This window comes from Apus apus, chromosome 5 (assembly GCF_020740795.1).
Source record: "Apus apus isolate bApuApu2 chromosome 5, bApuApu2.pri.cur, whole genome shotgun sequence".
Taxonomy (NCBI): Eukaryota; Metazoa; Chordata; class Aves; order Apodiformes; family Apodidae; genus Apus; species Apus apus.
Window position 1 is genome coordinate 51,640,608 of NC_067286.1, and position 26,894 is coordinate 51,667,501.

Below are 26,894 nucleotides of genomic sequence, written 5' to 3' on the forward strand. Positions count from 1 at the left end.
GGTGGGAAAGGACCTCTGAGATCAGAGTCCAACCATCATCACAAAAAAACCCAAAAACCCAAAAAAACTGCACCACACAACACACGACCCAACCCCCAGCACCCTCAAAAAAACCAAACCCCAGACAAACACCACACACTCCACCAAATAACACCCACAACCCTCCCTCCCCGTTACAATCTCAGCCACTAGAGCATGCCCTGAAATTCCATGTTTCTTGAATGCTTCCAAGGATGGTGACTCAGCCACCTCTCTGGGCAGGCTGTTCCAGTGCCCAACTGCTCTTTCTGTAAAGAAATTCTTCCTACTGTCCAATATAAACCTCCCCCGCTGCAACTTCTCTGGTCCTGTCATCATTCACTTGGGAGAAGAGGCCAGCACCCACCTCCCTACAACCTCTTTTCAGGTAGTTGTAGGGGACAATGAGGTCTCCCTTCAGCCTCCTCCAAACTAAACATCCCTAGTTCCCACAGTCACTCCTTGTATGACTTGTTCTCTAGACCTTTCTCCAGCTTGGTAGCTCTTTTCTGGTCTTCTATAATTTAGTCTTTTTGGCAATAAAGAGTAGCCTCAGTCTTTGTGCTGCCCTCAGAAATAACCCACAACATATTAGAATCAAAGAATGGTTTGGGTTGGAAGGGACCTTAAAGATCTTGTAGTTCCAACCCCCCTGCCAGGAGCAGGGACACCCTCCCACTTGACCAGGTTGCTCAAAGTTCCATCCAACCTGGCCTTGAACACCTCCAGGGAAGGGGCATCCACAACTTCCCTGGGCAACCTGTGCCAGTGTCTCACCAAATATTATGTGTATACAGTCTAGTGTAGTCTAGTATACCACTAGCTATTGTTAAGGGCACGTTATCTGATGCCTAGGTGATTCCTAGTTGATCCATTAGCTGAAGCAAAGTGGTTAACAGCTTTGAACAATTATTAGTGTTTAACAAAATATGTGTTCCTGTAGTAATGTTCTTCAAACTAAACTATTAAAGCAGGATGGAAATTGACTTAGTCTTTGATATATCCTCATAGTATTGATATCTGAGCAGTATGAAATGAATCACAGTTTTTATTAGAAAAATAAATGCATTTTAACATGTGGACCTTTCAGATGTCATTGTTCAGGAGTGGATGCAGAGTTTAATAACACTTCATTAAGTTGGTGACTGAAAAAGATCAGAATTCTTAAAGTACTACTTGAAGAAATTTGTTGAGTTTCGACATGTACTTCATAATCTCTTTTGTTATGGTATCTTTTCTAATTAGACTCTAACTTCAGTTTCACAAATCGTGTTTAGAATGACCCTGGGCATAAAGTTGTATAAATTTGTGTTTGAAGTTCTTCTGGTCTTAGTCTATTATCAGATGACTAGTATGGCAGATATTGGACATCATTATCTGAGCCTTTTTAACATAGTGTATGCATTTATTTATGTAGAATGAATAGAATTATGGGGAAACAGCTCCATTGTCATCACCAAGATCTATTTTGTTGTTAAATCATTCATCCATCCAATCAAATATGAAAAGATAAATATTTCTCTAGTCAGAGCAATGCTTAAAACCAGTTATCTTTTTTTCAGAACAGAGTCTTAATATTTTGAGGGATAATTTATTTAAAGAGAAATATTTTAAAAATTTTCAATACCTACATTTTTTCTGTGTTTTAGTAAGAACATTCTTCAAACCTGTGTAAATTGAATGAAAATCATATATATAATTTGTATTCTAAATAATCTAGAGTATTAATGGCTTATGCTATACAGAAAAAAGTGAATAGGCCAAGTAACATTTGTTCAAGATAACTGCATTGTAAGAATTTAGCTATGTAACCCTTTCACTCTATATATGTAATATTTAAATCACTAACTTGTCCATAGTGGATAAATAAACTAACAGAGTAAATCCACATGTACCAAAGTTTATGTGCATTGATCTGTTAGTCCAGTTGTGGTTTTTTTCCAGTTTAATGGCTTAAGTCTGAATGTTGGTCCCACAAGGAGGGGTCAGAAAACTGCTGTCCTGGCTCCGTTGTTTATCAGGGCAATACTGCTGGAGAAAGTGAGGTGGAGATAGGTGGTAGTTCTGTAATCGCGTGTCCAGGCCTCGGAGTGGTGCCTAAGCTGGTATCTGCTCGCATTCTGACTGGCCTTCCTGCTCCACCTCTGAGACAATGCATTAGATGCACACACTAAAGCTCAGTCCATGTTCATCTGATCTCTTTGCTTCCTTAATTGCTCTGTTAGCTGAGTGGTACCGTCTGGCCTTTAGCAGTTTTCTGGATCACTACATCTGCATTTAAAAGTTATAATTAGAACCATTTAAGATTGATGTTACATGTCTTTGAACTTTTGCTAGTGTCATGTGATTGTATTCTTTCTGGGTTTCTTTGTCAGTAATCACATACTTTTTTTGGTTAGTTTTTTAAAGTGTAGGATGTTCCAAAACAGGTATTCTTCACTGAGTGAGAATGAGTTTGGACATACATCAGTAACTAGACCAAAATCAATTGCTTAAGCTTATCTCAAAATGAAACATTTAGAAATTTCAAGAGTTGAAATAACTTTTAAGAGCCAACCTTATTTTATAAAAATAACATGTTCTATTGAATTTATCAGCACCAGGTAAACATTTGAGGGACAATATGGTTTTACAGGGTGGATGTTACATTTTGTGAGCTTTTAATAATTGTTAGGGACTAACAGCAAGTTTTAACTAATTTTAAATTGTCTTAAAGGAACCCAGCCAGAATGGACCTCTTTTTACTGAGTTAAAGTTCTACATGCGAGCTGCTAAGCCAGATGAAAGTAAGCAGTTTATTAAAATGTTTTAATGAACTACAAGCATTTAGGAAAATAGAGCCTACAGGAGTAAGGTTGAACTTTAAAAGAATCTTTTTAGATAATTTTAAAAATTAAATGTTTACAGTTATTTTTAAATGATTGAAATCTATTTCTGACATATAGTAAAATCAGGATTTTTGGTAAGATGTTCTTTATAGTTGTGGTGGTGGTATTGTCTAAATTGAAACTTCAGTTGCACCTCTGTCCCTACAACAGATGCGTCATTAACTTTCATCATATACTTTGCATACAAGTTCCCATTAAATGAGCAGCTCACATATATGCAGAAATTCTAAGCAATGGGAGTATTCCCTTGTTATACTAGTCTCTACTCATGCAAATCCATGAACTTACTTTTATTTTCATTTTCAGTTCAGAAGTGGACTAAGTCCCATAAACTGAAATATTTAGGTGTACCAAGATATTGGGGTTCTGGCTTGCATGAAAAAAATGGAAACAGGTGAATATATCCTTTGTTGGAATATACTGGTATTTATTTCATCCACAACTACTATCACTTTTAAACTGATTGACTTTCTAAGGTGTATTTTCCACTTTTCTTCAAGTTTATAGTTTCTGCTACGAAGTTTCTTGTTCATAAAAAGATGTGTTTAAGGAATAGATTAATAGATACATTATATCTGTACTGTGTTACTCCTATTTGTCTCATTCTTTCTGATTTAGTTTTCATTTGTCTCAAACATTGCTGTAGTACTGTGATGCTACGTGGTTTAGAAGCTTTTCATATTTGAATTAAGATCAACTTGACTTTTTATGTATAAGATCTTGGATAATATTACTGTCTTAAAAGTTTTTCTTCTGTTATGGTGTGCACTTAAATAATATTGTCACTCACATGTATAAGGGACTCAGTGCGCTCTCTAAATCTGTTTTATTTTCCCTAGGGACAGTTGTTTTTTTTTTTTTTGTACTTAATCTGTGAGCTAGAATAATTGCTAGTTTCATGATAAATTTGTCTTAAGTCTAGGAATAGTTTTTATTGTTCTCTGTCACTAAGGGGTTTTGTTACTTGGTCTTGAGAAAGAGTATTCCTGCTTATGTAACAGTCCTTGTTTCCTGGTGGAATTTCTCTATACAGCTATTCTGCAAGAGACTTTTAGTCATCCTCTGGCAGCTTATAGCAGGTCAGGCTGCTTTGTGTGGAACACAACATAGGGCAGTTTGTGTGTATGCCCTAGGATTTTGGAAATACCGCTGTTTCACTAGGTCCTCAGCTTTAAAAGTAATATAATGTAAAAAGAACAGGGGCAAAAATAAAGATATGAATTTTATTTTTTCCCCAAAGAAACTTTTTGTTCCAGTCAGTTAACATTGCTACTATGAGCTCTCATAGTAATAGGACCAGTTTGGCTATAGCAATAAATATCAGAATATCCTTTGGCAAGTGAGTGATTTTTGGGTTTAATATTGGGCTGGAAAAAAGGTTGCAATATAAGTAACCCTGGATTCATTATTTATACAGTAAAAAAATGTATTTCTGTAAGTAATTGATGCTTTCTTTTACCTGTAGTGCATTAAAGTGCAGGTATTTTGCTCTGTGGATACTTGTTACTGTATTGCATAACTAGTGAGGCATAAAGAGCAGTTCTTTTGATCAATGAGCTTTTGACTAGCTGATATTAAAAAATTAAGAATTGATATATAACAATAAAAAGAACTCCGGTATTTCCCACATACTTGTTTTCAATTGCTAACTTGTACAATTAATACATAGAATCCTCTGCAAAGTACGATTTAGTAACTTGGATTATTTTTTTTTTCCTTGAATTTAGTTATCGATTTATGATAATGGACCGATTTGGCAGTGATCTTCAGAAGATGTATGAAGAGAATGGAAAGCGATTTTCCCATAAAACTGTACTACAATTAGGCCTGAGAATAGTAAGTTTAAAAAAATATTTTTACAATCTGGCTTCTCCGTGTCTTTCGGTTAACTCACACTTTTGTGTTGAGTACAGGTCCTCTGCTGGGTGGAGCTGGGTACTGCATTTGTATGACTGTGTTTTGTTTTGTTAGCTTGATATCCTGGAATACATCCATGAGCATGAATATGTGCACGGAGACATTAAGGCCTCAAACCTTCTTCTGAGTTACAAGAACCCTCATCAGGTATTTCTGATGCACTTTATTCTCCATGTTTTAAACCTTCTATTTGACAACACATAGAAGTGCTTTGAACTTGTGAAATCTAGCAGAAACTCATTTTTAAGAATGTACACAGTAACGTTATTTCTGCTTGACATTTATATCTAGTTAACATTCTACGATTTTTTAAATGCATTTTGCTGGACAGTTATCAAATTGACTATTTGCCCTAAATAATATTCTAGAGAAATTCTCAATATTAAAAAAAAAAGTAAATTGACTCTCAAATAGGTATGTGCAGGTGGAAGCTTAAAATTATAGAGCACACTGGTAAATTATGTTTGCCTGTCTGCATTGTTACCTCACTCCTTTGTTCAGCAAATCCATCAGGTAAGTGTTCTGTTAGTTGGAAAAATTGGTCTTTAAAGTGTTGATGGTTCCATTTGATTTACAGAAGTCCTTCATTTTTCTGCATTTTTAACTCTCTTTGCTATTCAAACATGCAGGTTTTCAGAATTGTGTATGTTGTCTTACCCAAATGTTTTAGCTCATTAAATAAGTAAATTAGCTCTCTTAAAGTAGCTGTGGTTTTAGTGAGAAGATACAGGATGTAGGTAGTGTTTAAATGGCACAGCTGACTTTAAAGAGAGTAGGACAGTAAGTGTATTTATAACTCTATGAACATTATATCTTTTGTTGTTGTTTTTGTATTTAATTTTACTGGTAATAACTGTTCTACTGCACTTGTCCTCTACATCAACAAGAGACTACATCCATTTCAGACTCTACATGGAAAACAACAAAACCTATCTTGACATGTTTTCAAATCATATGTAGGAATCTCAATAAAGCACCGAGGATAATTTCAAGTAAAAAACTCAACGTTTTTAATACTTTTAAAAAGTTCTGATAATCAGTGGGAATTAAACTTACTATTTGTGTATTTGTTGTATTTATCGCTCTTTAATCTTTGAATTCTTTGTGGAAATTACTAGGTGTACTTGGTGGATTATGGACTTGCCTACAGATACTGTCCTGAAGGAGTTCACAAAGAATATAAAGAAGATCCTAAAAGGTGTCACGATGGAACTATTGAATATACCAGTATTGATGCCCACAAGGGTGTGGGTAAGGATATAAAACTTTGTTCTTGGCAATAGGCATTTGTGCATCCTTTTTATAAATACTTACTTTGCTGCATTGAGTTTTGTAAACGAATAGGTTTCTGAATCTACAATAATTTCTTTTTCTTCTCTATAGACTATGATGGCATTTTTTTTTCCATTTTCTTTGATATTAATTTACTATATTTAATGTAAATTTCTTAAAAGATTTCTTTAATATGTAAAGACTATTAAGGTGTTTAGTGTATAGCTTTTTATTAAATAAATAGAAATGGAATAGTGCTGATGAGATATTGATAGAAAAACAGGTCCTGTTTTCAGGAGATAAATAATTTCTGTTATCCATGTGAGCATTGCTTCTTCATATTTGGCAAAGATGCACAATATTCTTTATCTTGTTTATAGCTTAATATTTTTAAGATAAACGTTTTACAAAACTTCATTTATGCCTGTAGTCGTAAACCATCAAAAGGGAAGTAGTGAGAAAAGGTTGAAGATGAAATGGACATGTCTATGTCTGATGAAAAATTGAGGATTTAGAGTGAGCATCAGTTTAGGCTTCTTCTTAATTTTGTTTTAGTGGCATTAAAGTGTGTCCTGCTAAAATTAAAACCGAACATGAACAAATATGACTTGATTTGCCCATTTTCACTTCTAGTGTGGTCAATATACCTGTGATTTCTTAGGGATCTGATCTATTATTGTTCTGTATTTAGTTTTCAGGACACATAAAATATTTCAGCATTGTGGAATATTTCAGGAGTGGCGATTTTAGTGCCATTACCTTTTCATAGAATAGGAATGTAAAAACTGTTTTGAATGGAAAGTCAATCATTTCACTTACTTGCTCTATTTTTTCCACAATCTTAGTACTTAAAAAGCTTCCCAAATTGGGATAACTGCAGCATGTCATGTCCTTGGGTAGAAGAAATAGATTGATAAAAGACTCAAAAATGAAGTTACCCTTCTAAATGTAGGAACAACATTTTTCCTTCCTTGCTTTCATGCTAAAATAAAGAGATAAGTAAGACATACACTCGTGTTACATTGTTAGCATTGGCTTTCTATTGTCTTAGCATATTTACAAATTTTAACTGTTGTTTAAACTGTATGTGCTTTATTAGCTGCTCTTATGGTTCTTTTTTTATGTGTGCATATATATTTAGCACCATCGAGACGTGGTGATCTGGAAATCTTGGGTTACTGTATGATTCATTGGCTTAGTGGCCACCTACCATGGGATGATAACTTGAAAGATCCAAATTTTGTCAGAGACTCAAAAATCAGGTGAGGAATTGCTTATTTTCTTTCCCTTTTGGAACTGAAAATAGAAATGAAAATGTTTTAGTTTGAAATGCTTTGTAGTCTCAGTATATTCCCTTTTGGTGAGTAGGCTGTTTTATATGCCTCTGTTTCCCTTCATTGTGTCTCATGTGTCCTTGGCTTGTGTTTAAACTTTACCTGTACTGTTCTACTCTGTCTTCTTTTGCATGTGTAAGATGCTTAGTTATCCACCACAGTGCTGTTGCTTTAGCAAACTGCCATGGTTAAGCCAAAGAGCACTCTTATCAGTAAGTATGCAGGTAACCATTAGTCTTGCTTTAGAGAAAGAGAATTGAAGCTTGGAGTATGACTGGCCTTTATAACACCATGCTCTGAAGTTAGTGGCAGAGATTAGGGTAAAGGTGGATCTTAAAAGTGTGTGAGCATCATTCCAGCTAGAGAACTACTAATGTGGGAATTTTAAATTCTTGTTTTTAGTCCTCCATCACTATTACATTTCTTCATCTTCTCCCCACCCCTGCTCAGCCCTCTCTTGTCAGATACTTAATATGAAGAAAGCTGTCCCAGCACAGTAGTTTGTCTCATTAAAAGTTATTTGTTGTCTGGCTAACTTATCTCTACTTCTAACGCATCTGTCTCCATAAGCGTTGGTGAAGTTCCCCACCCTTCCCTGCAGTTATTATTTTAGCATGGGATCTTCTTGTATAATAAAAGCTAAAGAAAGAGTCCTCTAACAGAAGGCAGTGAGAGCATTGGTATCTGAGAGGTTAAAACAAACCAGTTCTTTTCCTTCAGTCTTCTATTTGCTCACTTTTATAAGACTCAAAGACTGTTGAACAAAACTTAGTGTATTTCAGATAACCTGTCTGGTGTTTGTCAGGTTCTCAAATGTGCTACACTCCTAAAAATGGCTGGACTATCATACCAAAGGTTTACCTAGTAGCATCTTCTGTTTCTGACAGTGACCCATGTTAGGAACTTCGGAACTTTATTAGAAGAGGGTAAGATTCAAAGTTGGAAAGAAACAACAGTTTTGAATAATATTGTCTTTCAGATGTAGAGATAATATTTCTGTATTGATGGACAAATGTTTTCCTGGGAAAAATAAACCAGGTAAGAGGAGCTATTTTAAATTAAAGTACTTTGTTTTGTGCCATGTGGTAAGCATTTTCTAATGTGCTTTTTCTTTAAAAAATAAAATCCACCAAGCTGCCATCACCAAATTGTAGACAACTTTAGACAATGGGTAGAAGCTCTGAAATTTCTATCTACATGGAGCACTTTGAGTGCATGCAAGGGTAGACTGTGCTACTCTGTATTCAAATAAAATAAGATCAATTCAGTTGCTGCAAAAGGTGAGGAGTTGTCAGCTTGCCAGCATCTTTTTTACTGAGAAGTGTGTCTTAGGCACAGTACTCTAATCTGTTGTTTCTTCAAGTCCTCCTTGTTTACTGAAGTTTGTACATATTTTTCATCTTTTATCAGTAAAAAGAAAGTGGCATGAATTAGCTTGTTGTTTAGGAGAATTTAGCCTCTTATTTTTGGCTACAGTTATATAAACTGCAGACACTGTTGGTTTTGACTAAAGACAGTACTAAGTATTTGCAACTATGAAATATGTAAGCTGATTTTTCACAACTGAATTTTAGAGGTTCACAATATAAAGTAATGCAAGCATAAAGTCTAGATGGTTTCTATTTGGCATTGGCAGTTTTCTGAGTAGTTTTTTTTAAAACTTAACTGTGTGCTTGGGATTTTAAACTTAAATATTTTAGTTATTTCTGTGTGCTTCTGGTGGTCAGAAGAATTTTTCTGTCAAGCGTGACTTGTCTGTTTTTTCAGTGGTCAAATATTTAATTTTTTAATACATGCTTCAGTCTTGAATTGATGAAGTTCTGAGCTAACACTGAACTTCCTTACCAACATATTAAAATACAGACATAAGAAATATGTAAACAAACATTAATTGGTGAATGTTAGGCTCTTATCTTTTTTATGACTGACTGTTTTCTTCATTGCAAGGAATGTGTAAAAAACAGTGATGCTGTCACCACTGGATAAGATAATGAGCCTTGGTATAATTTTTTCTAAAATGTGTTGTAGTAAAGTAATAATTATGAGTTTATAAATAACCATTTTAAAACATGACATAAGTAGTGCATGCGTAATTTCTGAATCTTGTGGTAAAAGTGAATGATTAAAATGTTTTCAAATAGAAATTAATTTGAGGTACCATTTCTTTAGATGAAGTAGCCAAATATATGGAAAAGGTGAAACTACTGAGCTATGAAGAAAAGCCTGTTTATCAGCATTTCCGAGAAATACTTCTGCAAGGTCTTAAGGCCATTGGGCAAAAAGATGATGGAGTACTTGACTGTGGCTTGTCAGAGAATGGAGACTTGCAAAGGAATCCTGTGCAAAAGGTTTTTACTTGAAAAATTTATGTCAGCTTTTGTTTTGAGCTAAAAAAGATTTAAAGTGATATTGGAAATAGAGGTCATAACTGCATCCAGTAGGATATAAGCAAAAAGTGAATTGTTTGTTTGATTAAGTCTTAGTCTTACTCATTACTTTTAACTTCACTAATTGTTATTAAAGCTTAATACCCAATGATATTTATAGGTGTACTTCCATAATAGAAAATATGTTGGGTAACAGAATGTATAGATATAGTTATGACATTTCAACAGAGAAACATTCAGTTAATTTACTTACTTTCTTTAAATTGGTAAAACTCCAGATAGGTCAAAATCCATGTAAGGTAAAATCAGTCTAGTTTTTATTTCAGCTTAGTTTCCTTTCTGTGACTACTTCAAAGCTTATTTTTAAGTATGCATCTTTATGCCAAGTATTTGATTCTGGAATTCACATATTGAATTCACTGTGATCTAATATGTAATTTATGAGTTTTAGCTATAGTAGCAGACTAGCGGTATTTTATTCTTTGTATTTAAGAAGTCTTCAATTCTAGATTTGGACTCCCATTGGAATACAGCCTTAAGAATTTTCTAAGCCTTAGGGAAATTGTATGGTAAAATTGTTTGTACTAACAATTAAAAATGGTCAAATAATCATAAAGTCATTTATGTTGAAAAAGGCCTTTGAGGTCATTGAGTCCAACTGTGTGGAATAATATTATCACATACTTCAAATGGGATTTATTAATTGTTTATTTGCATTATTAATAACAGGTGGCCAGTTTATTGGTTCCTTTAGCATGTAGCAAGGAAGTGAGAATTGTAATATAGGATAATAGTACAAGAATTCAGCCTGCTTTCTGACACGATCAACAGTTTGTTAAAGATGGGCAAAAAACACAGAAGAAAAAAGTATAGGATTTTAAAATCTTCTGAGGATATATTTCCAGCTTTTCTTACTACTTTTTGTGCAGTAAATGGTGCTTTGCCTAAAATCATACAGCCATGGTCTTTATACTACTATTATCTGCTGAACTGAATGTAAAAATCTGTCCTAAAGGAGAGTTCCTTAGCATAAATTCTCCTGTTCCCCCTATGGATTGACATGGCTTGAGTTATGTATTTTGGGGAAAAAATAATAAAAATGTGTTTTTAATGGTTAGCTTTTTTTTTTTTTTCCTGAATAAGTTGGCCTGCTGCAGTGCTAACACCTGTGACCTTTCCTGTCCATGTCCAGCAGACATGTCTGGTGCATATTTCCAGTGGAATAAAACTTCAAAAATCTAATTTCTTTAGTCAGTATCAGTCAAGAGCATTTCCAAAGGGTAGGATAATAATTTTCCAGAGGTTCTTACCTACTACCATCCATTAGGAGTTAGTTTTTACCTTGAGTTTTTAATTTCTCTTGGCATACTTGATGCCTAATTTGGAAAAGAAAAAAGCAGTCTGGCATCCACCATTGAAAAGATGGTGATCTCTAATATAGATTATTTAAGGCATTTTGGCTGTAGTGGTCTTTTAATCACAACAGGTCTTAAGACATCTACTCTTCAATTCCTTTGGGGCAAATACAATAATATTTCCTTAAAACAGTATTATTTGGAGTTGTAAAGTTATGCGATTTCATAGCCACGAGACCTTGATGAGGTTTTGTGTAACCTGGTCTAGTGGTAGGGTTCCCTGCTTATGGCAGAGGGGTTGGAACTTGATGATCCTTGAGGTCCCTTCCAAACCTTAATGATTCTGTGATTCTGTGATTCTGTGAAGTCTCCTATATTAAAAGTTAACATTTTATTTTCTATATCATGACTCAAATTTCCCCAGATGTATAAGAAAATGTAACACAGCTCAGTTCAGCTGGAGAGGGGGGGGTTGTTCTTGCTTTTTGGTTTTGTTTTTAGTTTGTGCTTTTTTTAATTTTATCTATAGTAGATGCCTGCTGGTTTCTTTGTGTGGTATTTTATAATAGTTCCTGCAAAACATGAAGCTAACAGTACCATGTATTGAAAGAAATATCTGGAGCTCTTGACTAAATTATTTAGGGCAAGGACCATACCTTTTGCTTAGTGCTGAAGAGCTGCTGGGAAATACTGGGAGTAAACTAAACTGGAAAAATATGGATCTTGGTTATTTGTGGTTCCTTCTGATATTCAGCTTCAGATGCTCAGGTGTTGCTTTTGTCAGATGAATGCTGTCTAATTTCTGCTGCTATGTAATTCACCTGCATCAAGATGAAGAAACCACTTTTTATTAAATAAGCTTGGAAACAAGATAAATGTATTTTGCTTTTGTGTGGCATGTATTGGATATGTTTTTCTGATGAGTATTTAAAATGTTTTCTAGTACAACTGGGAGGAATGCATTATCTCTCATATAAAAGCAGTACAGCGCTGAAATAGTCCTCCTTAATTTTGGTCAGAATGAACAAAAGTGTCTGTGTTTATTCCTGCCTAATGCATCACAAATCTGCTGACATGCTAACCTTGGAGTCTTGGCTGGCGGTAATCAGGCCTGTGCACCGGCAGGAAAGATGTACCTAATGCACTCCATCAGTGCAGTTTGCATATGGAAGTTCTCACAGGGGAGCTGCCCTGTGCCAGCTGAGGGTTACCTGCCCACTGCAGTTATTGTATGTAATTATCGAACCAATCTGTTCAGCCCAGCAGGGTTTAGATGGTAATCATGAAGCAACACTTTGAAAAGGAAGGATGTAATGCACTCTCCCCTTCTCTCAGGAGCTATGTGAAGTTGTAGCCACTTTTAAAGCTGTGTTAGTAAAGCTCTAGTCTCACACACACACAAAAAAAAAGCATGAAAAGGAGAACGTAAACTTCTCCAGTGTTCATCAAAGTTACTATCTATATATGAAGCAGATACAGGTCAACTTATCCGTAGCAAAAATCACATGGCTTCCTTAAGATTACTTTGGAATAGTGAGATTAATTGTAATACACAGATAATAACACTTCTATCCATTTAGAGGTTTTAAGATAATGTACCTTGAACAGAGTTCAGATTTCCCAAGTACCTCTTGTTGGAACAGAATCCATATTTGCTATTAGAAAAAAAATAATAATGTACTGTCAGTGGGTGTTAGCTACTTTTAAGCTGTGCAAAGAAAGCCTTAAGAAGCAAGGATCTAGATAAACTTGAATTTAATGAGGTGTAACTGCTTTTAAAAAAGCAATTAGCATCAACTTTGGGTAGAATGTTTTTCTGTGTCCTTTTAGATTTCTCAGATTGCTCCTTTTGTAGCCGTTATTACATGTAAATAAAAAAGCAGGTTTTGATAATGAAACCTTATGTTATCGTACACTAAAATTTCAACTCCTAATGTGATCTGCAGATGGGGGAACTGAACTTTTAAATTTTCTTGCGTAGTACCAGTATTCTTGCATTAATATATGAAAAAATTTTCCCTACAACTGGAGATGTTTCATAATATATGAAGAAATAATGCTTAAAATTGGGGAATACCTTGTGAGAATAAGATATTTTCTTTGTGTGTTCTCTTACATTCAATTTGTTCAGTTGCCCCCCCTTTTTTTTTCCTCAGAAGAAAAGAAAGGCAGCAGCTGCATCCAATGAGATCACTGAAGCAGAAACAGAAGATACAGGAAGTCCAAAAAAAAAGAAAACTACTTCTGGTAAGTCAAAAGACTCTTCTTGTGTACTGGTGGTGTATGTTAACCATGGCTAAGGGACAAACTCCCACCCAACCACTCACTTCCCTCCTCCGTGGAACAGAGGGACAAAATAGGATATGAAAACTCATGGGTCGATAAAAAGATGGGGAGATTGTTTATTGCTTACTGTTGCTGGCAAAACAGACTCAACTTGGGGAAAATTAATTAAATTCATTGACAATTAAAGTGAATTTGTTTATTGACAAAGACAAATGTTAAAATACCACCTTTCCTTCCCCTTCTCCCAAGCTCAGTTTCTTCACTCTGGACTCCTCTACCCCACCCTCAAGTGGTGCAGTGGGCATGGAGGGAGAATGTTGTCAGTATGTAGCATTTTCTGTCTGCAGCTCCTTCCTTCTCACATTTTTGCCCTGCTCCATTGTGGGCTCTCCTTCATGGGCTGCAGTCCTTCAGGGAAAAAAATATGCTTCAGTTCCTTCAGGAAATATCCATCTGCTCCAGTGTCAGCTCTCCTAGGAGTTGCAGGGGATATCTGCTCCATCGTGGGTCCTTCATGAGCTACACAGGATATTTGCTGTGGAGCACCATCTCCATCCAGTGGTTTTCACCCTTTTAAAAATTTTTTCACAGAGGTGCCACAAACAAGTTGGGCTCGACTTTGGCTTATGGTGGGTTTGTTTTGGAGCCAGCTGGAATGGGCTATGTTGGGCACAGGGCAGCACCTGGCTACTTCTTATAGGAGTCACCCCAGTAGCTTACCCTAAGCTCACTTCAGCTTACCAAAACCCTGTCACGTGGCCACATATACCCAGTACAACTGTTTACCTTTAGCAGTTCAAGTGCTTTTTATCTTTCATAATTTCTTTTTACATTAACTGTAATATTTAAACTTTCTGCATAAGAAAGGTATACTGTCCAATTATATGCTACCTAAAGCTGGTAAAATTCCTAGGTGATAAAAATTGGTGGTTGCACCCTGTTCTCTTGCCATAATTCATTATCCCTTCTGTTCTCATTTTTGTCCTTCTGACTTGTCCAATTCACTGGCAGAATATGCTGACTCCTCAGGACTGCTTCATTCACAGTGTGTTTAAGCCAGGGGCTAGCAGCAGCAGCTTCCAAAAGTGAGTGTATTTAAAGTCAAGGAAAGGATCAACTATAAGGATAGAAAATGCTGAAGCTGCATTTCAGATAATTTGGCATAGTTTCACTCTTGTCTGGAAAAAGTAATGGACAGATAAAGTAGGATTATTTTAAGTCCAAGATAAGAAATCTTAAGTACATCTGTATAGGCTAAACTTATGCTGAGTGTCCAGCCAAGCTTTTCTGGATCTAACCTTCTATCTTCTTGCAGATGAACTGAATTAAAGTATTATAAAGATATTTGTTACCTAAAGAATTTTAGCTTCAGACTTCTTAAGACCAGGTATCGACTGTGGTCAAGTAGTCTAAAAAAATAATAAAGCAGTGGCACTAGAGTCTACCCCAAAACAAATCTGCCTGTTTAAGAAAGGTTTGAGGATCTAACATTTCAAAGACAGTACTATTATTGGTAAGTTATAGATTTACCCTAGTATATTTAATCCAAAAAGTATATAAAGTACATAAGTAATTAAGCTAGTGTTACTCTAGAAGGTGATGCAGCTCTGTTCATTTTCATCTGTTCACTCTGTAGAATTCTGATCACTAAAATTAGTGATTATTTCTCTTATTTGAATGCCTTTTGAATTATTGACTTCAATTTATGATGAATTTTCTAGTCTGTCAGTGGCTGAAAAAATGTTAATTAGATTATACTTTCTTTGAAGGAAATTCATTATTTGATATGACATTTATACATAGATTTAGCATTTTAGATTTTATTTAAGACCTTGTAACAATATTTAATACAGCTGACTATTTTCTGGTTGTGATTTGATACACATGAGCAGAATATACTTTCATTTTATGTTGCATGTTATGCTTCTTGTTTTCTCAGATTGTAGATTGAAATTCTCATAGAGATGAAAAAAGAACTTGAGGCATTTGTGGTAGTTTCAGCTTTTTGAAACATTTCAGTTTTTTCAAAGAAAAGCTATTTGGGAGACTGTGTATTTTCAGCATCCAGTGGTTAAAATGGTTGATGGACATAAGCTTAAATTTAAACCTCCTCTTGCCAATTCAATAGAGTTAGAGGTGAAATGGTTCTAATTTCACCTTTTTAAAAATCCATCTTAATGAATACTAAGTGGGGGGAGTATATAAAATTATTTCAGATGAAAAGTGATACATGTACTTACTCTTTCTTCTCTTCAAATTTGGAATTAAAACCTTATTACATGATTCATAGTGTTGAAGGAAAGGGCAACTGTTTCATAATCTTAAGATTATGATGTTTTTGATAAATTGAAAATAGCTGATTACAGAAATACTTAAAACTGTCTCTCCAGATCTGACTAGTTTTATGTTACCATGGACTTGCTTCATAAAATCACTGAATCATAGAATTGTTTTAGTTAGAGAAGACCTTTAAGATCATCAAGTCCAACCCTTAACCTAGCACTGCCAAGTCCACCACTAAACCATGTACCTAAGCACCACAGCTACATTTCTTTTAAATACCCCCAGGGATGGTTGCTCGACCTTCCAGGGGCAGCCTGTTCCAGTGCCTGACAACCCTTTCAGTGAAGGCATTTTACCTAATATCCAATCTAAACCTCCCCTGGCGCAACTTGAGGCTGTTTGCTCCTTTTCTATCACTTGTAACTTTAGAGAAAAGACCAATACCCACCTCAGCACAACCTCCTTTCAGGTAGTTGTATAGAGTGATAAAGTCTCTTCTCAGTCTCCTTTCTTCTAGGCTAAACAACTCCAGTTTCCTCAGCTGCTCCTCATAAGACTTTTTGTCTAGACCCTTCACCAGCTTCATTGCCCTTCTCCACACATGCTCAAGCACCAAAATGTCTTTCTTGTAGTGATGGGCACAAAACTGAACACAGTACTTGAGGTGCAGCCTCAGCAGTGCTGACTACAGGGTGACAATCACCTCCCTACTCCTGCTGGCCACACTATTTCTGATACAAACCAGGATGCTGTTGGCCTTCTTGGCCACTTGGGCTCATTGCTGGCTCATATTCAGCTGGCTGTTGAGCAACACCTGTGGATCCTTTTCCTCTGGGCAGCTTTCCAGCCACTCCTCCCCAAGCCTGTAGAGTTGCATGGGGTTGTGACCCAAGTGCGGGACCCGGCACTTGGCCTTGTCGAATCTCATACAGTTGGCCTCAGCCCATAGATCCAGCATGTCCAGGTCCTTCTGCAGAGCCTTCCTACCCCCAAGCAGATCAACACTCTGGCCCCACTTGGTGTCGTCTACAAACTTACTGAGGGTTCACTCAATCCCCAAGTCCAGAAAATTTATAAAGATACTAAAGAGAAGTGGCCCAAATACTGAGTCGTGGGGAACACCACTGTTGACCGGCCACTAAATGGATCTAATTATGTTCACCACAACTTTTGGGCCTGGCCATTCAGCTGTTTTTTTACCCAGCAAAGTGTACATCTGTCCAAGCCATGAGAAACCAGTTTATTCAAGAGAATGCTGTCGGAAACGGTGTCAGAGGCTTTACTAAAGTCTAGCTAGACAACATCCACAGCCTTTCCCTCATCCAACTTGTCACAGAAGGAGATCAAGCAGGACCTGCCTTGCATGAAGTCATGCTGACTGAGCCTGATCACCTGGTTGTCCTGTACATGCTGCATAATGGCACTCAAGTTGATATGCTCCATAACCTTCCCTGGAACTGAGATCAGACTGACAGGCCTGTAAATCTCTGGATCCTTCTTTTAGATGGGGTCACATTTTCTAACCTCCAGTCAACTGGGACCTCCCCAGTTATCCAGGACTGCTGATAGATGATGGTAAGTGGCTTGGTGAGCATTTCTGCCAGCTCCCTCAGTGCCAGTAGGTGAATCCCATGCAGCTCTATAGGCTTGTCTATGTCTAAGTGGTGTAGTAGGTCTCTAACAATTTCTCTTTGCAGTATGTGGGCTCCATTTTGCTGTCTTTCAGCTCTGGGGCTGGGTACCTGGGGAACAACTGGTCTTGCTAGTAAAAACTGAGGCAATTAAGGCATTAAGCAACTTTTTTTTAAGTAACTCCTGTTACTTAGTTCTAGTTGGATTTTGGCTCTTTTTAATAATAATTTTATCCCTGCATAGCCTAATGACCTGTTTCTGTTACAGGATTAGTTCTGTGACTAAAAAAAGTCATGGAGTTTACTGCCAGTAAAATGGATAGTTTCTTAGTATCTCTTAATTATAGAAATGGATGTTTAGTCATAAAGGAAAATTTTTAAAGTTCTTGAAGTGCTATTTTACTGGTTTCTAAAAAGGGATAAATTTGACCAGACAGGAGTTACTCTTCGGATGTTCAAAGAATCTCATGAGTATGTGGACATAAAACAGTGGCAAGAAGAGCCATGCAGCCTCTTGCTGTTATCAGCATTACCACGGCTATGCAGTTTGTCTAATCCAGTCCAAAAGATCAGTCAGCCCAAAAAGATCCAGGGTGCTCAGTGGCTACAGGGACTCTGCTTGTAATGAAATCTGCTACTGCTGAGGCTTGAGGGGGCTCCAGGCTGGGTGGAGGAAGAAGAAAGAGTAGTACTGAGAGGATGGGCATCTTTAAATTCTTGCTTCTTCTGTCTGCTCCCCCTGGTTGTAAGAGTGGCCACTTCAGATGAGTTCAGTAAAGACCATCTCTTTCCATCATGTCAGCCATCAGTGTTTCTGGAGCTGTCAAGAGTGATAGACTCCTTTTAGAAACAGAATTTGAGAAAGCCCTCAAGAAGAAAGCTGTGTTGTACTTTCAAAATAAAATGCACAAACTTCTGTGGAATTCTTAAATTGTTTTTATTGAATTAGCATATTATCAGTTTCCTTTTTTTTTTTCCTGTGGTAACAATCCCATGTGCTTTCCTAAAAGCTGTAATTTTAAGAGGTATCCTTTATTAAGGTAGTACGGATGATATTGAAGTATATTAGTCAGTGTTTCTCCACCAGAAAAAAATGCTATCAGAAGAGATGATTGCTAGTTAACTGAAAAGTTTTTATCACACTGTTACAGTTCCATTTTTAGTATTAGCTGCCTTCATGTATGATAGTAAAATACACAGGCTTATAAGTGATGCTGCTGTTAAAGCAGAATACCAAATTTTGACATACACTGTACATATCCACCAACTCTTCTGCAGGGGTGTACTGCATAATATTAATAAGAATAATTTAATCAGTTTGGAGGTAATAGGCAGCTAGGATAGGGAACTTTGGTAAAAATGGGAAAAATGCTGGGAAAATAAGTTTCATAAGAACATGTAAATAATCCTAGGTTCAGAGCTACCAATAGAGATAAAACCTCTAACATTGACAGGTTTTTTTAATCTTGGGGTTGATGAAGGTCAGGTTACAGAAATACAGAATTTTTTAAGAATAGATTTTTTTTTTTACACCAGCCCTTTTTATTTTATGTTGTGATTTATTTTTTTTTAAACCAATTTTGACATTTATTAATTGGGACAGCATAGAAAGAAATGCTTAAGTAGACATGACAATGAAACTACTGTATTTTTAATGTACTTCTTTTTGTCTTTTTATGGCTTGCCCCAAAATTGTTTGATCTTCAAAAGCTATCTGAATTACAAGAGATGTGGTAGGAGGTGATTTTTAAGTATAAAGATCCTTTAATATTATGGGTAGGAAGGTTAAAATAAATTAAATACAAACCAAATACATTTCTGTGGCTCTTCTGTATAATTGTTTTCCTTGACAATTTGCAAGTGACGAACTGAGAAGCACCTTGAACGTATGCCACTTTTAAAATGAATGTCCAAGTATGGGAATGTTCCTGTTTATGTGTATGTTTGCTTGGAACACACTTTTCTACTTAGTCTTCCTGTATGTTTATAGCTTATTTCTGTACAATCTCTTCAGACCACTTCTAGCACTTAAAAACATTTAAAATGTAAATACATTTAGGTTGCTTGTATTTACTGCTAATGAAAAGTATTCCATTAAAATAAAACAAAAAAACCTTTTGAGGAAAGTTCTCCATGGGGTAACATTTCATGTAGTGACTTTACATATAGAATTAAATCTCTTAAGAATAAGAGTGATGTCTGCTTTTTTGTTATTCTGTGACCTGAAGATGTATTGCAGTATGCTGAACCAGTGTTGCAATTCAAGCTCAGATATAAAATTTGCAAGTGAAATTTTTCTACAGGAAAGAGAGAAAAATTGTGCTGCAGTGACTCAGATTTTTATAGGGAACTAACCTTTTTCAAGACTGCAAATATTATATTTGAATTAAACTTTTTTCCTCCTGTAAATTGCTGTGTGGTAGAGAGGAGGGCTATTTTTAAACACATGCTGCATGTGACTGCTGATTTATGTGTATATGTACAATTGTGTTTTGGAATGTCTTCAGTAAAATAATTTTTATAAATAGAAGTAAATCAGTTTCGGTTTTATCTGGTACAATTTTAATACAAAATTTTTACAAGAACACAGATTTGATGCTATCTTTAGGAAATACACAGGCAGAAATAATAAAATAACACATTCTTGTGTCCTGATGTTTTTCCATATTATTGTATGAAAATGTATCAGCTCCATTTGTTGCAGGAAACAGGACTTGGAAGAACAGAGTACCTAAAACCAAACCCCATCCCATAATTCCACAAACTTACTTTCTTCTTTCTCATCCCCACCCCACAGTCATATATTTCCTGTAATTCTGGTCCATATTTGCATTTTTCTGGTCTCTCTGTTCTTTTTTCTGAATCATATTTCTGAATTTTTGTAGAAAAAAGAACTGTGAAAAAAAAAAAAACACCAAAAAACAAAGAATAAGCCAGCCAACCAAAACTACTATTTGTTGGCCTTGCAGTTGCTTCATCAGCTTTCAAGTACTGAAAAATTCTTGTTTGAGAAGTGTTACACTACAAGGCTTTATCACCTATGCAGGCTTCTCTGGCCAGTTTGGGAAAGGGCTTGTCAGAGGATTACATACTCTTCCTTATTTCATCTTCTTAAAAGTAACTATTTCTTGGCACCCTATTCAAACTGCCCAAACTGATTTGAGAACAGTAAATTAGTATGATGTTTTACTCTTATTAAATGTGGCACATCCTGGCTTCAGGTCCCATTTGATGTTTGCAGCTGGATGCTGAGTCTAGGCTTTCAGCTTACAATGCTGTTTTTTTCTTATTCCTCCCATATGTAAATAGCTGTTGTATGGATTCCAATCTCTTGTCTTTTCTTTTCAGTTTGATGATCATAGAACCTTCTTAAGGGACAGTTAAAGAAAAAGGTCTCCTAGGGATCTATCCAGCAAAATGACTTGGTTATTTGATGTGATTAAAGACAGGTGAAATGCGACTGAAGCACATTTGGCAAGACAACAGTGATACTGTGGTCAGTGGAAGAATTTAGAATTGACGGCCCTAAATTTGTCTTCTTTGGAAATTGCAAGTCCACAATTAGTCACTTTAATTAGTAACAAAGTATATTCTTGGAATAATTTATTGCACTGAGATCTGATATAATGGCATATGCAAGATCACATCTAGTTGACTAGGGAGAGGTATGTTAGGTCGTTGGCCCTCTTGTTCCTACTTTGTCACTTCTCAGCTTAACTGTGGCAATTCAGTGTATGTGTCATGAAGTTATGAGTATTCAAGAAATGTCAGTTCTTTCATAGGACTGTCCTGCTGCAGCACACTGGGTGTCTACACAGAAATAGTGATTAAGATCCATCTGTGTGGAGACTAGTCTTAGAACATCTCTTCCAGAAACCACTTGAGAACTCTTCACCACATGGTCCAACACTCCAGATTTATTGACCTTTGTTTCTTAAAGAGAGAAATGTCTAGCGAAGTGTCTGTGTGAAGCTGTGCGTGTGTGCACACATTAGATTATTTGGTTTTAAGAAAGGAAACCTTTCGGTGTCTGATCAAAATACTCAACTGCATGTGCTTCTTTCAAGAGCAAAAAAATGTTAGCTGTGTTGTTTAGTGATGATTATTACAAGTCTAGTTTAAGAGCTTGCATGGACTAGAATTGCTGGAATTCTTCAGGCATTATACAGAGACTGGCATGTACTCAGTCTTTGTCAGCTGTAAATTCGGCATTTGCAAGTGATGCAGTTGCTCGCCCCCAGTGTGCCTGCTGCTAGGTGTTTTTCACTTACCTGATGTTTGCCTGGAGTCTAGAATCTGTATGTGGTTCTCTTTTCAAATATTCTAGCCTATGATGTAACTTAGAAGTCACCATTAACACCTAAATCATACCAAATTTCATCTGCTAAGTAGCTGTGTTTTCATGCTCAGAATCTGTCACTGTCCTCGTTTCCATCAAAGCAGATGATTAAGTGGGAAACTTGGGACTCTGATGTCTGCTTATTTTTACCAAAGGAACATCTGTCATTTTACAGAAACTTTCATTTTTTTACTCAAGCACAGTTTTATTCTTCTTATTTATAAGATGTATGGGTATTTCTAAAACAAGGTATATAGAAATGGAAAACAAGATGAGAAGAGACATCAAGAGGTGATTTGCTCCATACACCAGCCTGAGGACGGGCTTATCTATCTACATCTGTTGATCTTAAGACATACCAATATTTTTTTATAAAACCTCAGTGATTAAGATTCTAGAACATCCCTGGTCAACACCACTTGTAGTACCTAACTATCCTTGCTTCTGAAAAGGGTTTGATAGAGCCAGATATTTTCTTTTGATCATTTTAGTACCTACTGTGAATTTCCCTTAAGGTTATTAGTTGTCCTATCCACTGTGGATGTGACAATTGCTCTCATTTTATGCAGCAATCTTCTGCACATTTGATGAGTACAAAAGGCTGCACCAACCTAACTCTTTTCCATTTTGTTTCCTTTAATCAGTTAAATTCTGATAATTTTTTTTTGTTGGGATTTGTTATGCATTGGTTTTTTTCTTACTAGAAAACTAGTAACCATGATCACTACTCCTGATATTTTTTTTTGCATTTTCTTGGAACTTGCTTGAAGGAGAGAGCTGAAGGCTTATACACAGTACTGCTGGGTTTCACTGCAAAGCTGCTGTACAATACTGTTGATATAGAGAGAATCAGATATCACAGTCAACTTGTCTAATAATTCCTTTAGAGCCTGTGGGACTCTTTATGCCTCTGCTGAACTCTGTTCCAGTCTCAAAATAAGCTGTGCAGTGACACCATCTGGTTTATTTTTGCCTATATAATTCGTCCTCATTTAAATAGCTGTTTCAACGTAATTCAGTTTAATCTGCTTTATAAAACGCTTCTCTTTTGCTTGTAATAGCTTTGTTTGTGTCCTCATTTGGTGCTGTCCACGCAGGACTTCTGTTTTCAGCAACGGAATTGACATTTTTCCCACAAGAAAAGTTTGTAGGGAGGGGGCAATATACATTTTATTAGGCTAACTGATTTTGAAAATGCAGACAAGCTTTTTGGTACAGAAGACCTTCAGTTCTGAAATAGCTGCCAACTTTTAAGCTTGCATGAGTTGAGAGCAGTCATTCTGAGTTTAAAATAGTTAATCAGATATTTTGAGATAATATTTCTGCTGCTTAAGTTTGAAATTATTAATAAAAGAACCGTGACAAGGGTTACCTCACTGAAAACCAGTGAGGATTAATGAAAGGGAAAAAGATCTGATTATTGGGTTTTTTTCATGAAAAATGACCCAAATAATTCTCTGCTTTCTGTTGTAATACTAAGATTCCAGGGATAAATCTCAGGAGGGATGGAGAAAGGAAAACCTGTACTGCTTGTGCAGGATAACGTGGCCTACATACTACTAAGACTACTCAATTTGAAACCTCAGAAGACATGTCTGTTGCTAGAATTCAGAATTACAGTAGCCAAAAAATATTTGTAACTTTGAAAATTATAAACTAATTCTTGAAACCAGAATTTGGGAGAATGAATGATTTACATTGTGAATTTCTACTTTAGTTTGATACCTTTTTGTGCAGCTTTTAGCTACCAGTTCTTGTAAGGGTAACACCATAGATTTGATTTTTACATAGCAGCTGGGGAGGTGGTGGTGTTTTGCCAGAGCAGATCTTTGATTGATAAAGCTGCCCTCTGCTCAGTAAGAGACTATCATTGTCGTGGGTTGTTGTTTTTTTTTTAATGATTTGCTAATCAAAGATGCAGAGTCTGACAAAAATCTATTTGTAGTTTTTTGTTGAATGCAGCAAGTGTTTTTGGACAAAGAAGGAGCAAGAATATTATTTCATTCTCCATTTCATTTTCAAGAATGGAAAAATTCTTCAATGTTAATTTTGGTATTTCTAATTTCAAATCAGCATTTCAAGAGCATATTAAATTACTTAAAATTAAATATAAAAGCAAAACTGGTTGCAATACTTTGCTGCTTTTCTTGGTGTGGTTTTGAGTAGACTCAAGACTATTTTGGTTTGGTTTGCATTGTTCTCTGCCTCCTTGCTTTCCCCTAAATTTACTCATTGAGCATGAATGATCAGTGACTCATACTGCTCAAAGGCTGTTGTCTTATGCAAGCAGCCTTCTTCTTGAGGTCTTCCATAAAACTCAGTTTTACCTTTTTTGCTTTGTCAGTAATGCAGATTAAGAAGTTGAAAGGAACTGTAGAGTTACATGTAGTTTCACAAGCAAGTACTTAAATTGGCATACTGACTTCAAGGAAGAAGTCATGATTTAAAAAAATACCATAACTAGGAGATGAAAAACATTTATTTTTTACTGTGTTTTTTAAAAGGTAGCAATTTTTTATAATATGTAATACTTTTTTCTCAAGGTAACTACAGTTGAATGTGATTCATGCAGACGAGCTATGGTATTGGGTTTTTATCTTTTCCCTGCTAGTGGGCAGGAAAGAATCAAAGTGCAGGGAGTTTTTTATTACTGAATCATAGAATCGTTAAGGTTGGAACAAACCTCAAAGATTATCAAGTCCAACCATCAACCCAATGCTACCATGCCCACTAAATAATGTCCCAAAATGTCACATCTGCATTTAAGTATGGGCTCTCTGAACAAGCTGCCTTCCAGGTTTGTTGGGAATCTTATTTAGATGACACTGTTTGTTACCTTTGTTAATAAAATATTCTGAAATAATAGCTTGAAATCTGTAGGTAAAGCTGCACTGATATCTGAGCTGATTTAACAGCTTGACTTTGCCAAAGAAAAGTCTTCTTCTTTTCTACCTATGTGCCTTCCACCTCCCCTTGTCTAAGCTTCATTCAGAACACTCTAAGCTGCTGCAACTCACTAAACTGTAAGAATACTAGGCCCAAAAAATGTTCATTGCCAGGTTGCAGAGCTGGATCAGCTTAGCACAAGGTCCAAGGAGTGTAAAAAAATGACAATACTGGGGAGGGATCATAGAACTAAAAGTTGGTGCACGGGGAAGAAGGAGAAGTTTAGGATTTGAAGAGGATCTGACTCTTCATCTTTTCATAGAGGTGAGCTGTTCAGTTGGTTCAGCTGCATGTAATACTTGAGGAGTTGAATTGTGCAATCTATTTTTGAGGAGAAAATTGGTGTCCAGAAATTGTGTTAAATTCTTCTGAGTCCTGTCATATGTCCCACATCCTCCCAGTCAAAAGTAAATTAAAGATTTGTGTTAATGTCTCCTCTTAAAGACTAAAAGTATTTTTCTGTGATCAATTTATTTTATTTTATAGAAAGTCTTATCTTTTTTTGTTTTGTTTGAATTGTAGACACAGTAGCCACCAGAACCCGGAAGATCACATCACCAAAAGCCAAGAAAGGTGCAGCAACCAGAAGGAGAGTGAGAGTTCAGAAGTAAATAATAGATGGAACAACAAATTAAGTTGTTCTTTGGCTCATCTCTGTGGATTTTTAAGTTACTGTAGCACTGGAATTCTTACCTTTTACCTGATGAATCCTGTAAAAATATGGACAGTTTTTGAAGAATAAATGTTTTCTTAAAATATTTGCATCATTTATGTATACTTTAATCCTAATTGGAAATTTTGCCAACTTTGAAGTAAGGATGCATTTTTATTCTTTATATACACAAGTTCATGTCTTAAATGCAGACTAAAACAAAGTGTTCTTTCTGCTTTATCATCTGGAAATAAAGCTTTATTTAGTTTTGTTGTAGGTACTTTGTAAGGAACAGGAATGTTGCACCTGATTTCTTCTGAGTAAAGTCTTATTGGAGGTACACTGAGATGACGTCTGAAATAACAGACATGTTTTAAATATTTCTCAAGTGTTTCAATTTAAAAAAAGGAGAATTTAAGACAAAAATCACATCCTGCCATTCTAGTTTGCTTTAAATGTGTTTCAACAATTATTTGGAGTACAGGTAGTGACTTTTAGGTTTTGTTTTTTTTTTTTTGCATAGTGTTTGTGTTTGTATCACATTCCCAATTACTCAGAGTTTGTCTGCAAAGGAAGAGACCAGAATTTCAGGCACAGGGCCCAGGGCAAAGAAAAGAACCAACCATTTCATGGCCATTTTCAACCTCCCCCCTCATTTTTTTGTTTTGGCTTTGTTTTGTGGTTGGTGGTTTTTTTTAATATTTTATTATTAATGAATAGGCTAGAAAAGTTATATTATTAATAACTTTGTAAAGTATCTAGTTCCCACAAAAGCCTGACTCACATGTGGTTCTCCTAACAAAATAATGGTTTACCTGTTTTTAATAGTTGAGAAGCATGTAACCTTTTTGAAGTGCTTCCTTGCTTGGCTTCAAGTCTTCAGATTTAAGTAAAAAAATGCAGTGTTTAATTTCAGTGTGAAATACCACTACTTTTCATTTAGATATTGCAAAAATACATGTTTTTAGGGCATGAACATAATTATTATCAGGGAGACAGCTTTATGAAGTTTGGCAAACCAAGAGGGATCCATTTGAGCCAATGGGTGGTGCATTTGTGTGGATGTCCAGTGCTCTGCTTGCTTGTGTTATGTTTGAGTAGCTACTCACTGAAATAAATATGTTGTAGCATAAATGTTGAATGAATGATGAGACTGTTTTGAAAAACAGGGGAATCTATTGTTTTGAAATAAAACTGGAATAACATATTTAAAAGATCCAGTGCCTCCTCACTTGTGTTCTGACTGCTATACAGACTTATTTTCCTGGGTATTAGCAAAGTGTGGCTGATGACTTTAAGTGTAGCATTCTCTTTGTTTCAGATGTAAAAACAGGACTGCTAAAGCATCTCTCATATAGTTTGATTTGAGGAGTTTTATATAATTTTAAAGACTTCATTTGATCATTTTGTTCAAAAAGTATGTTACACTGTTCTGAAGAATTACTGTCAAGGAAGCATAGTGTTCTCTTGCTTGTCTTGCATGCTCAAAGCTAATGTCATTCTTTTGTATTTTAGTTGTTTGACATTGTTTTTACTAAGTTATTTACTGGTGAACTTCCTTTCTTTACTTTCTAAGGTTTCAAGAA

The 26,894-nt window shown here is 35.8% G+C and overlaps 1 protein-coding gene across 4 annotated transcripts in view; it reads left to right on the top strand.

Moving 5' to 3' along the window:
* VRK1 (VRK serine/threonine kinase 1) overlaps positions 1-26,503 on the top strand; it is a 37,367-nt gene extending 10,864 nt beyond the window's left edge. For 3 of the 4 annotated variants that reach the window (XM_051622153.1, XM_051622154.1, XM_051622155.1), the window contains exons 4-13: positions 2,735-2,804; positions 3,213-3,300; positions 4,634-4,742; positions 4,878-4,970; positions 5,942-6,074; positions 7,237-7,357; positions 8,409-8,467; positions 9,599-9,777; positions 13,328-13,418; positions 25,179-26,503. In XM_051622153.1, the coding sequence (XP_051478113.1) occupies positions 2,735-2,804; positions 3,213-3,300; positions 4,634-4,742; positions 4,878-4,970; positions 5,942-6,074; positions 7,237-7,357; positions 8,409-8,467; positions 9,599-9,777; positions 13,328-13,418; positions 25,179-25,267 (1,032 nt within the window). In that variant the 3' untranslated portion in view covers positions 25,268-26,503. The remainder of the gene's footprint in view (positions 1-2,734; positions 2,805-3,212; positions 3,301-4,633; positions 4,743-4,877; positions 4,971-5,941; positions 6,075-7,236; positions 7,358-8,408; positions 8,468-9,598; positions 9,778-13,327; positions 13,419-25,178) is intronic. The other variant, XM_051622157.1, reaches the window with a different exon arrangement.
* The last annotated feature ends 391 nt before the right edge of the window (positions 26,504-26,894 follow it).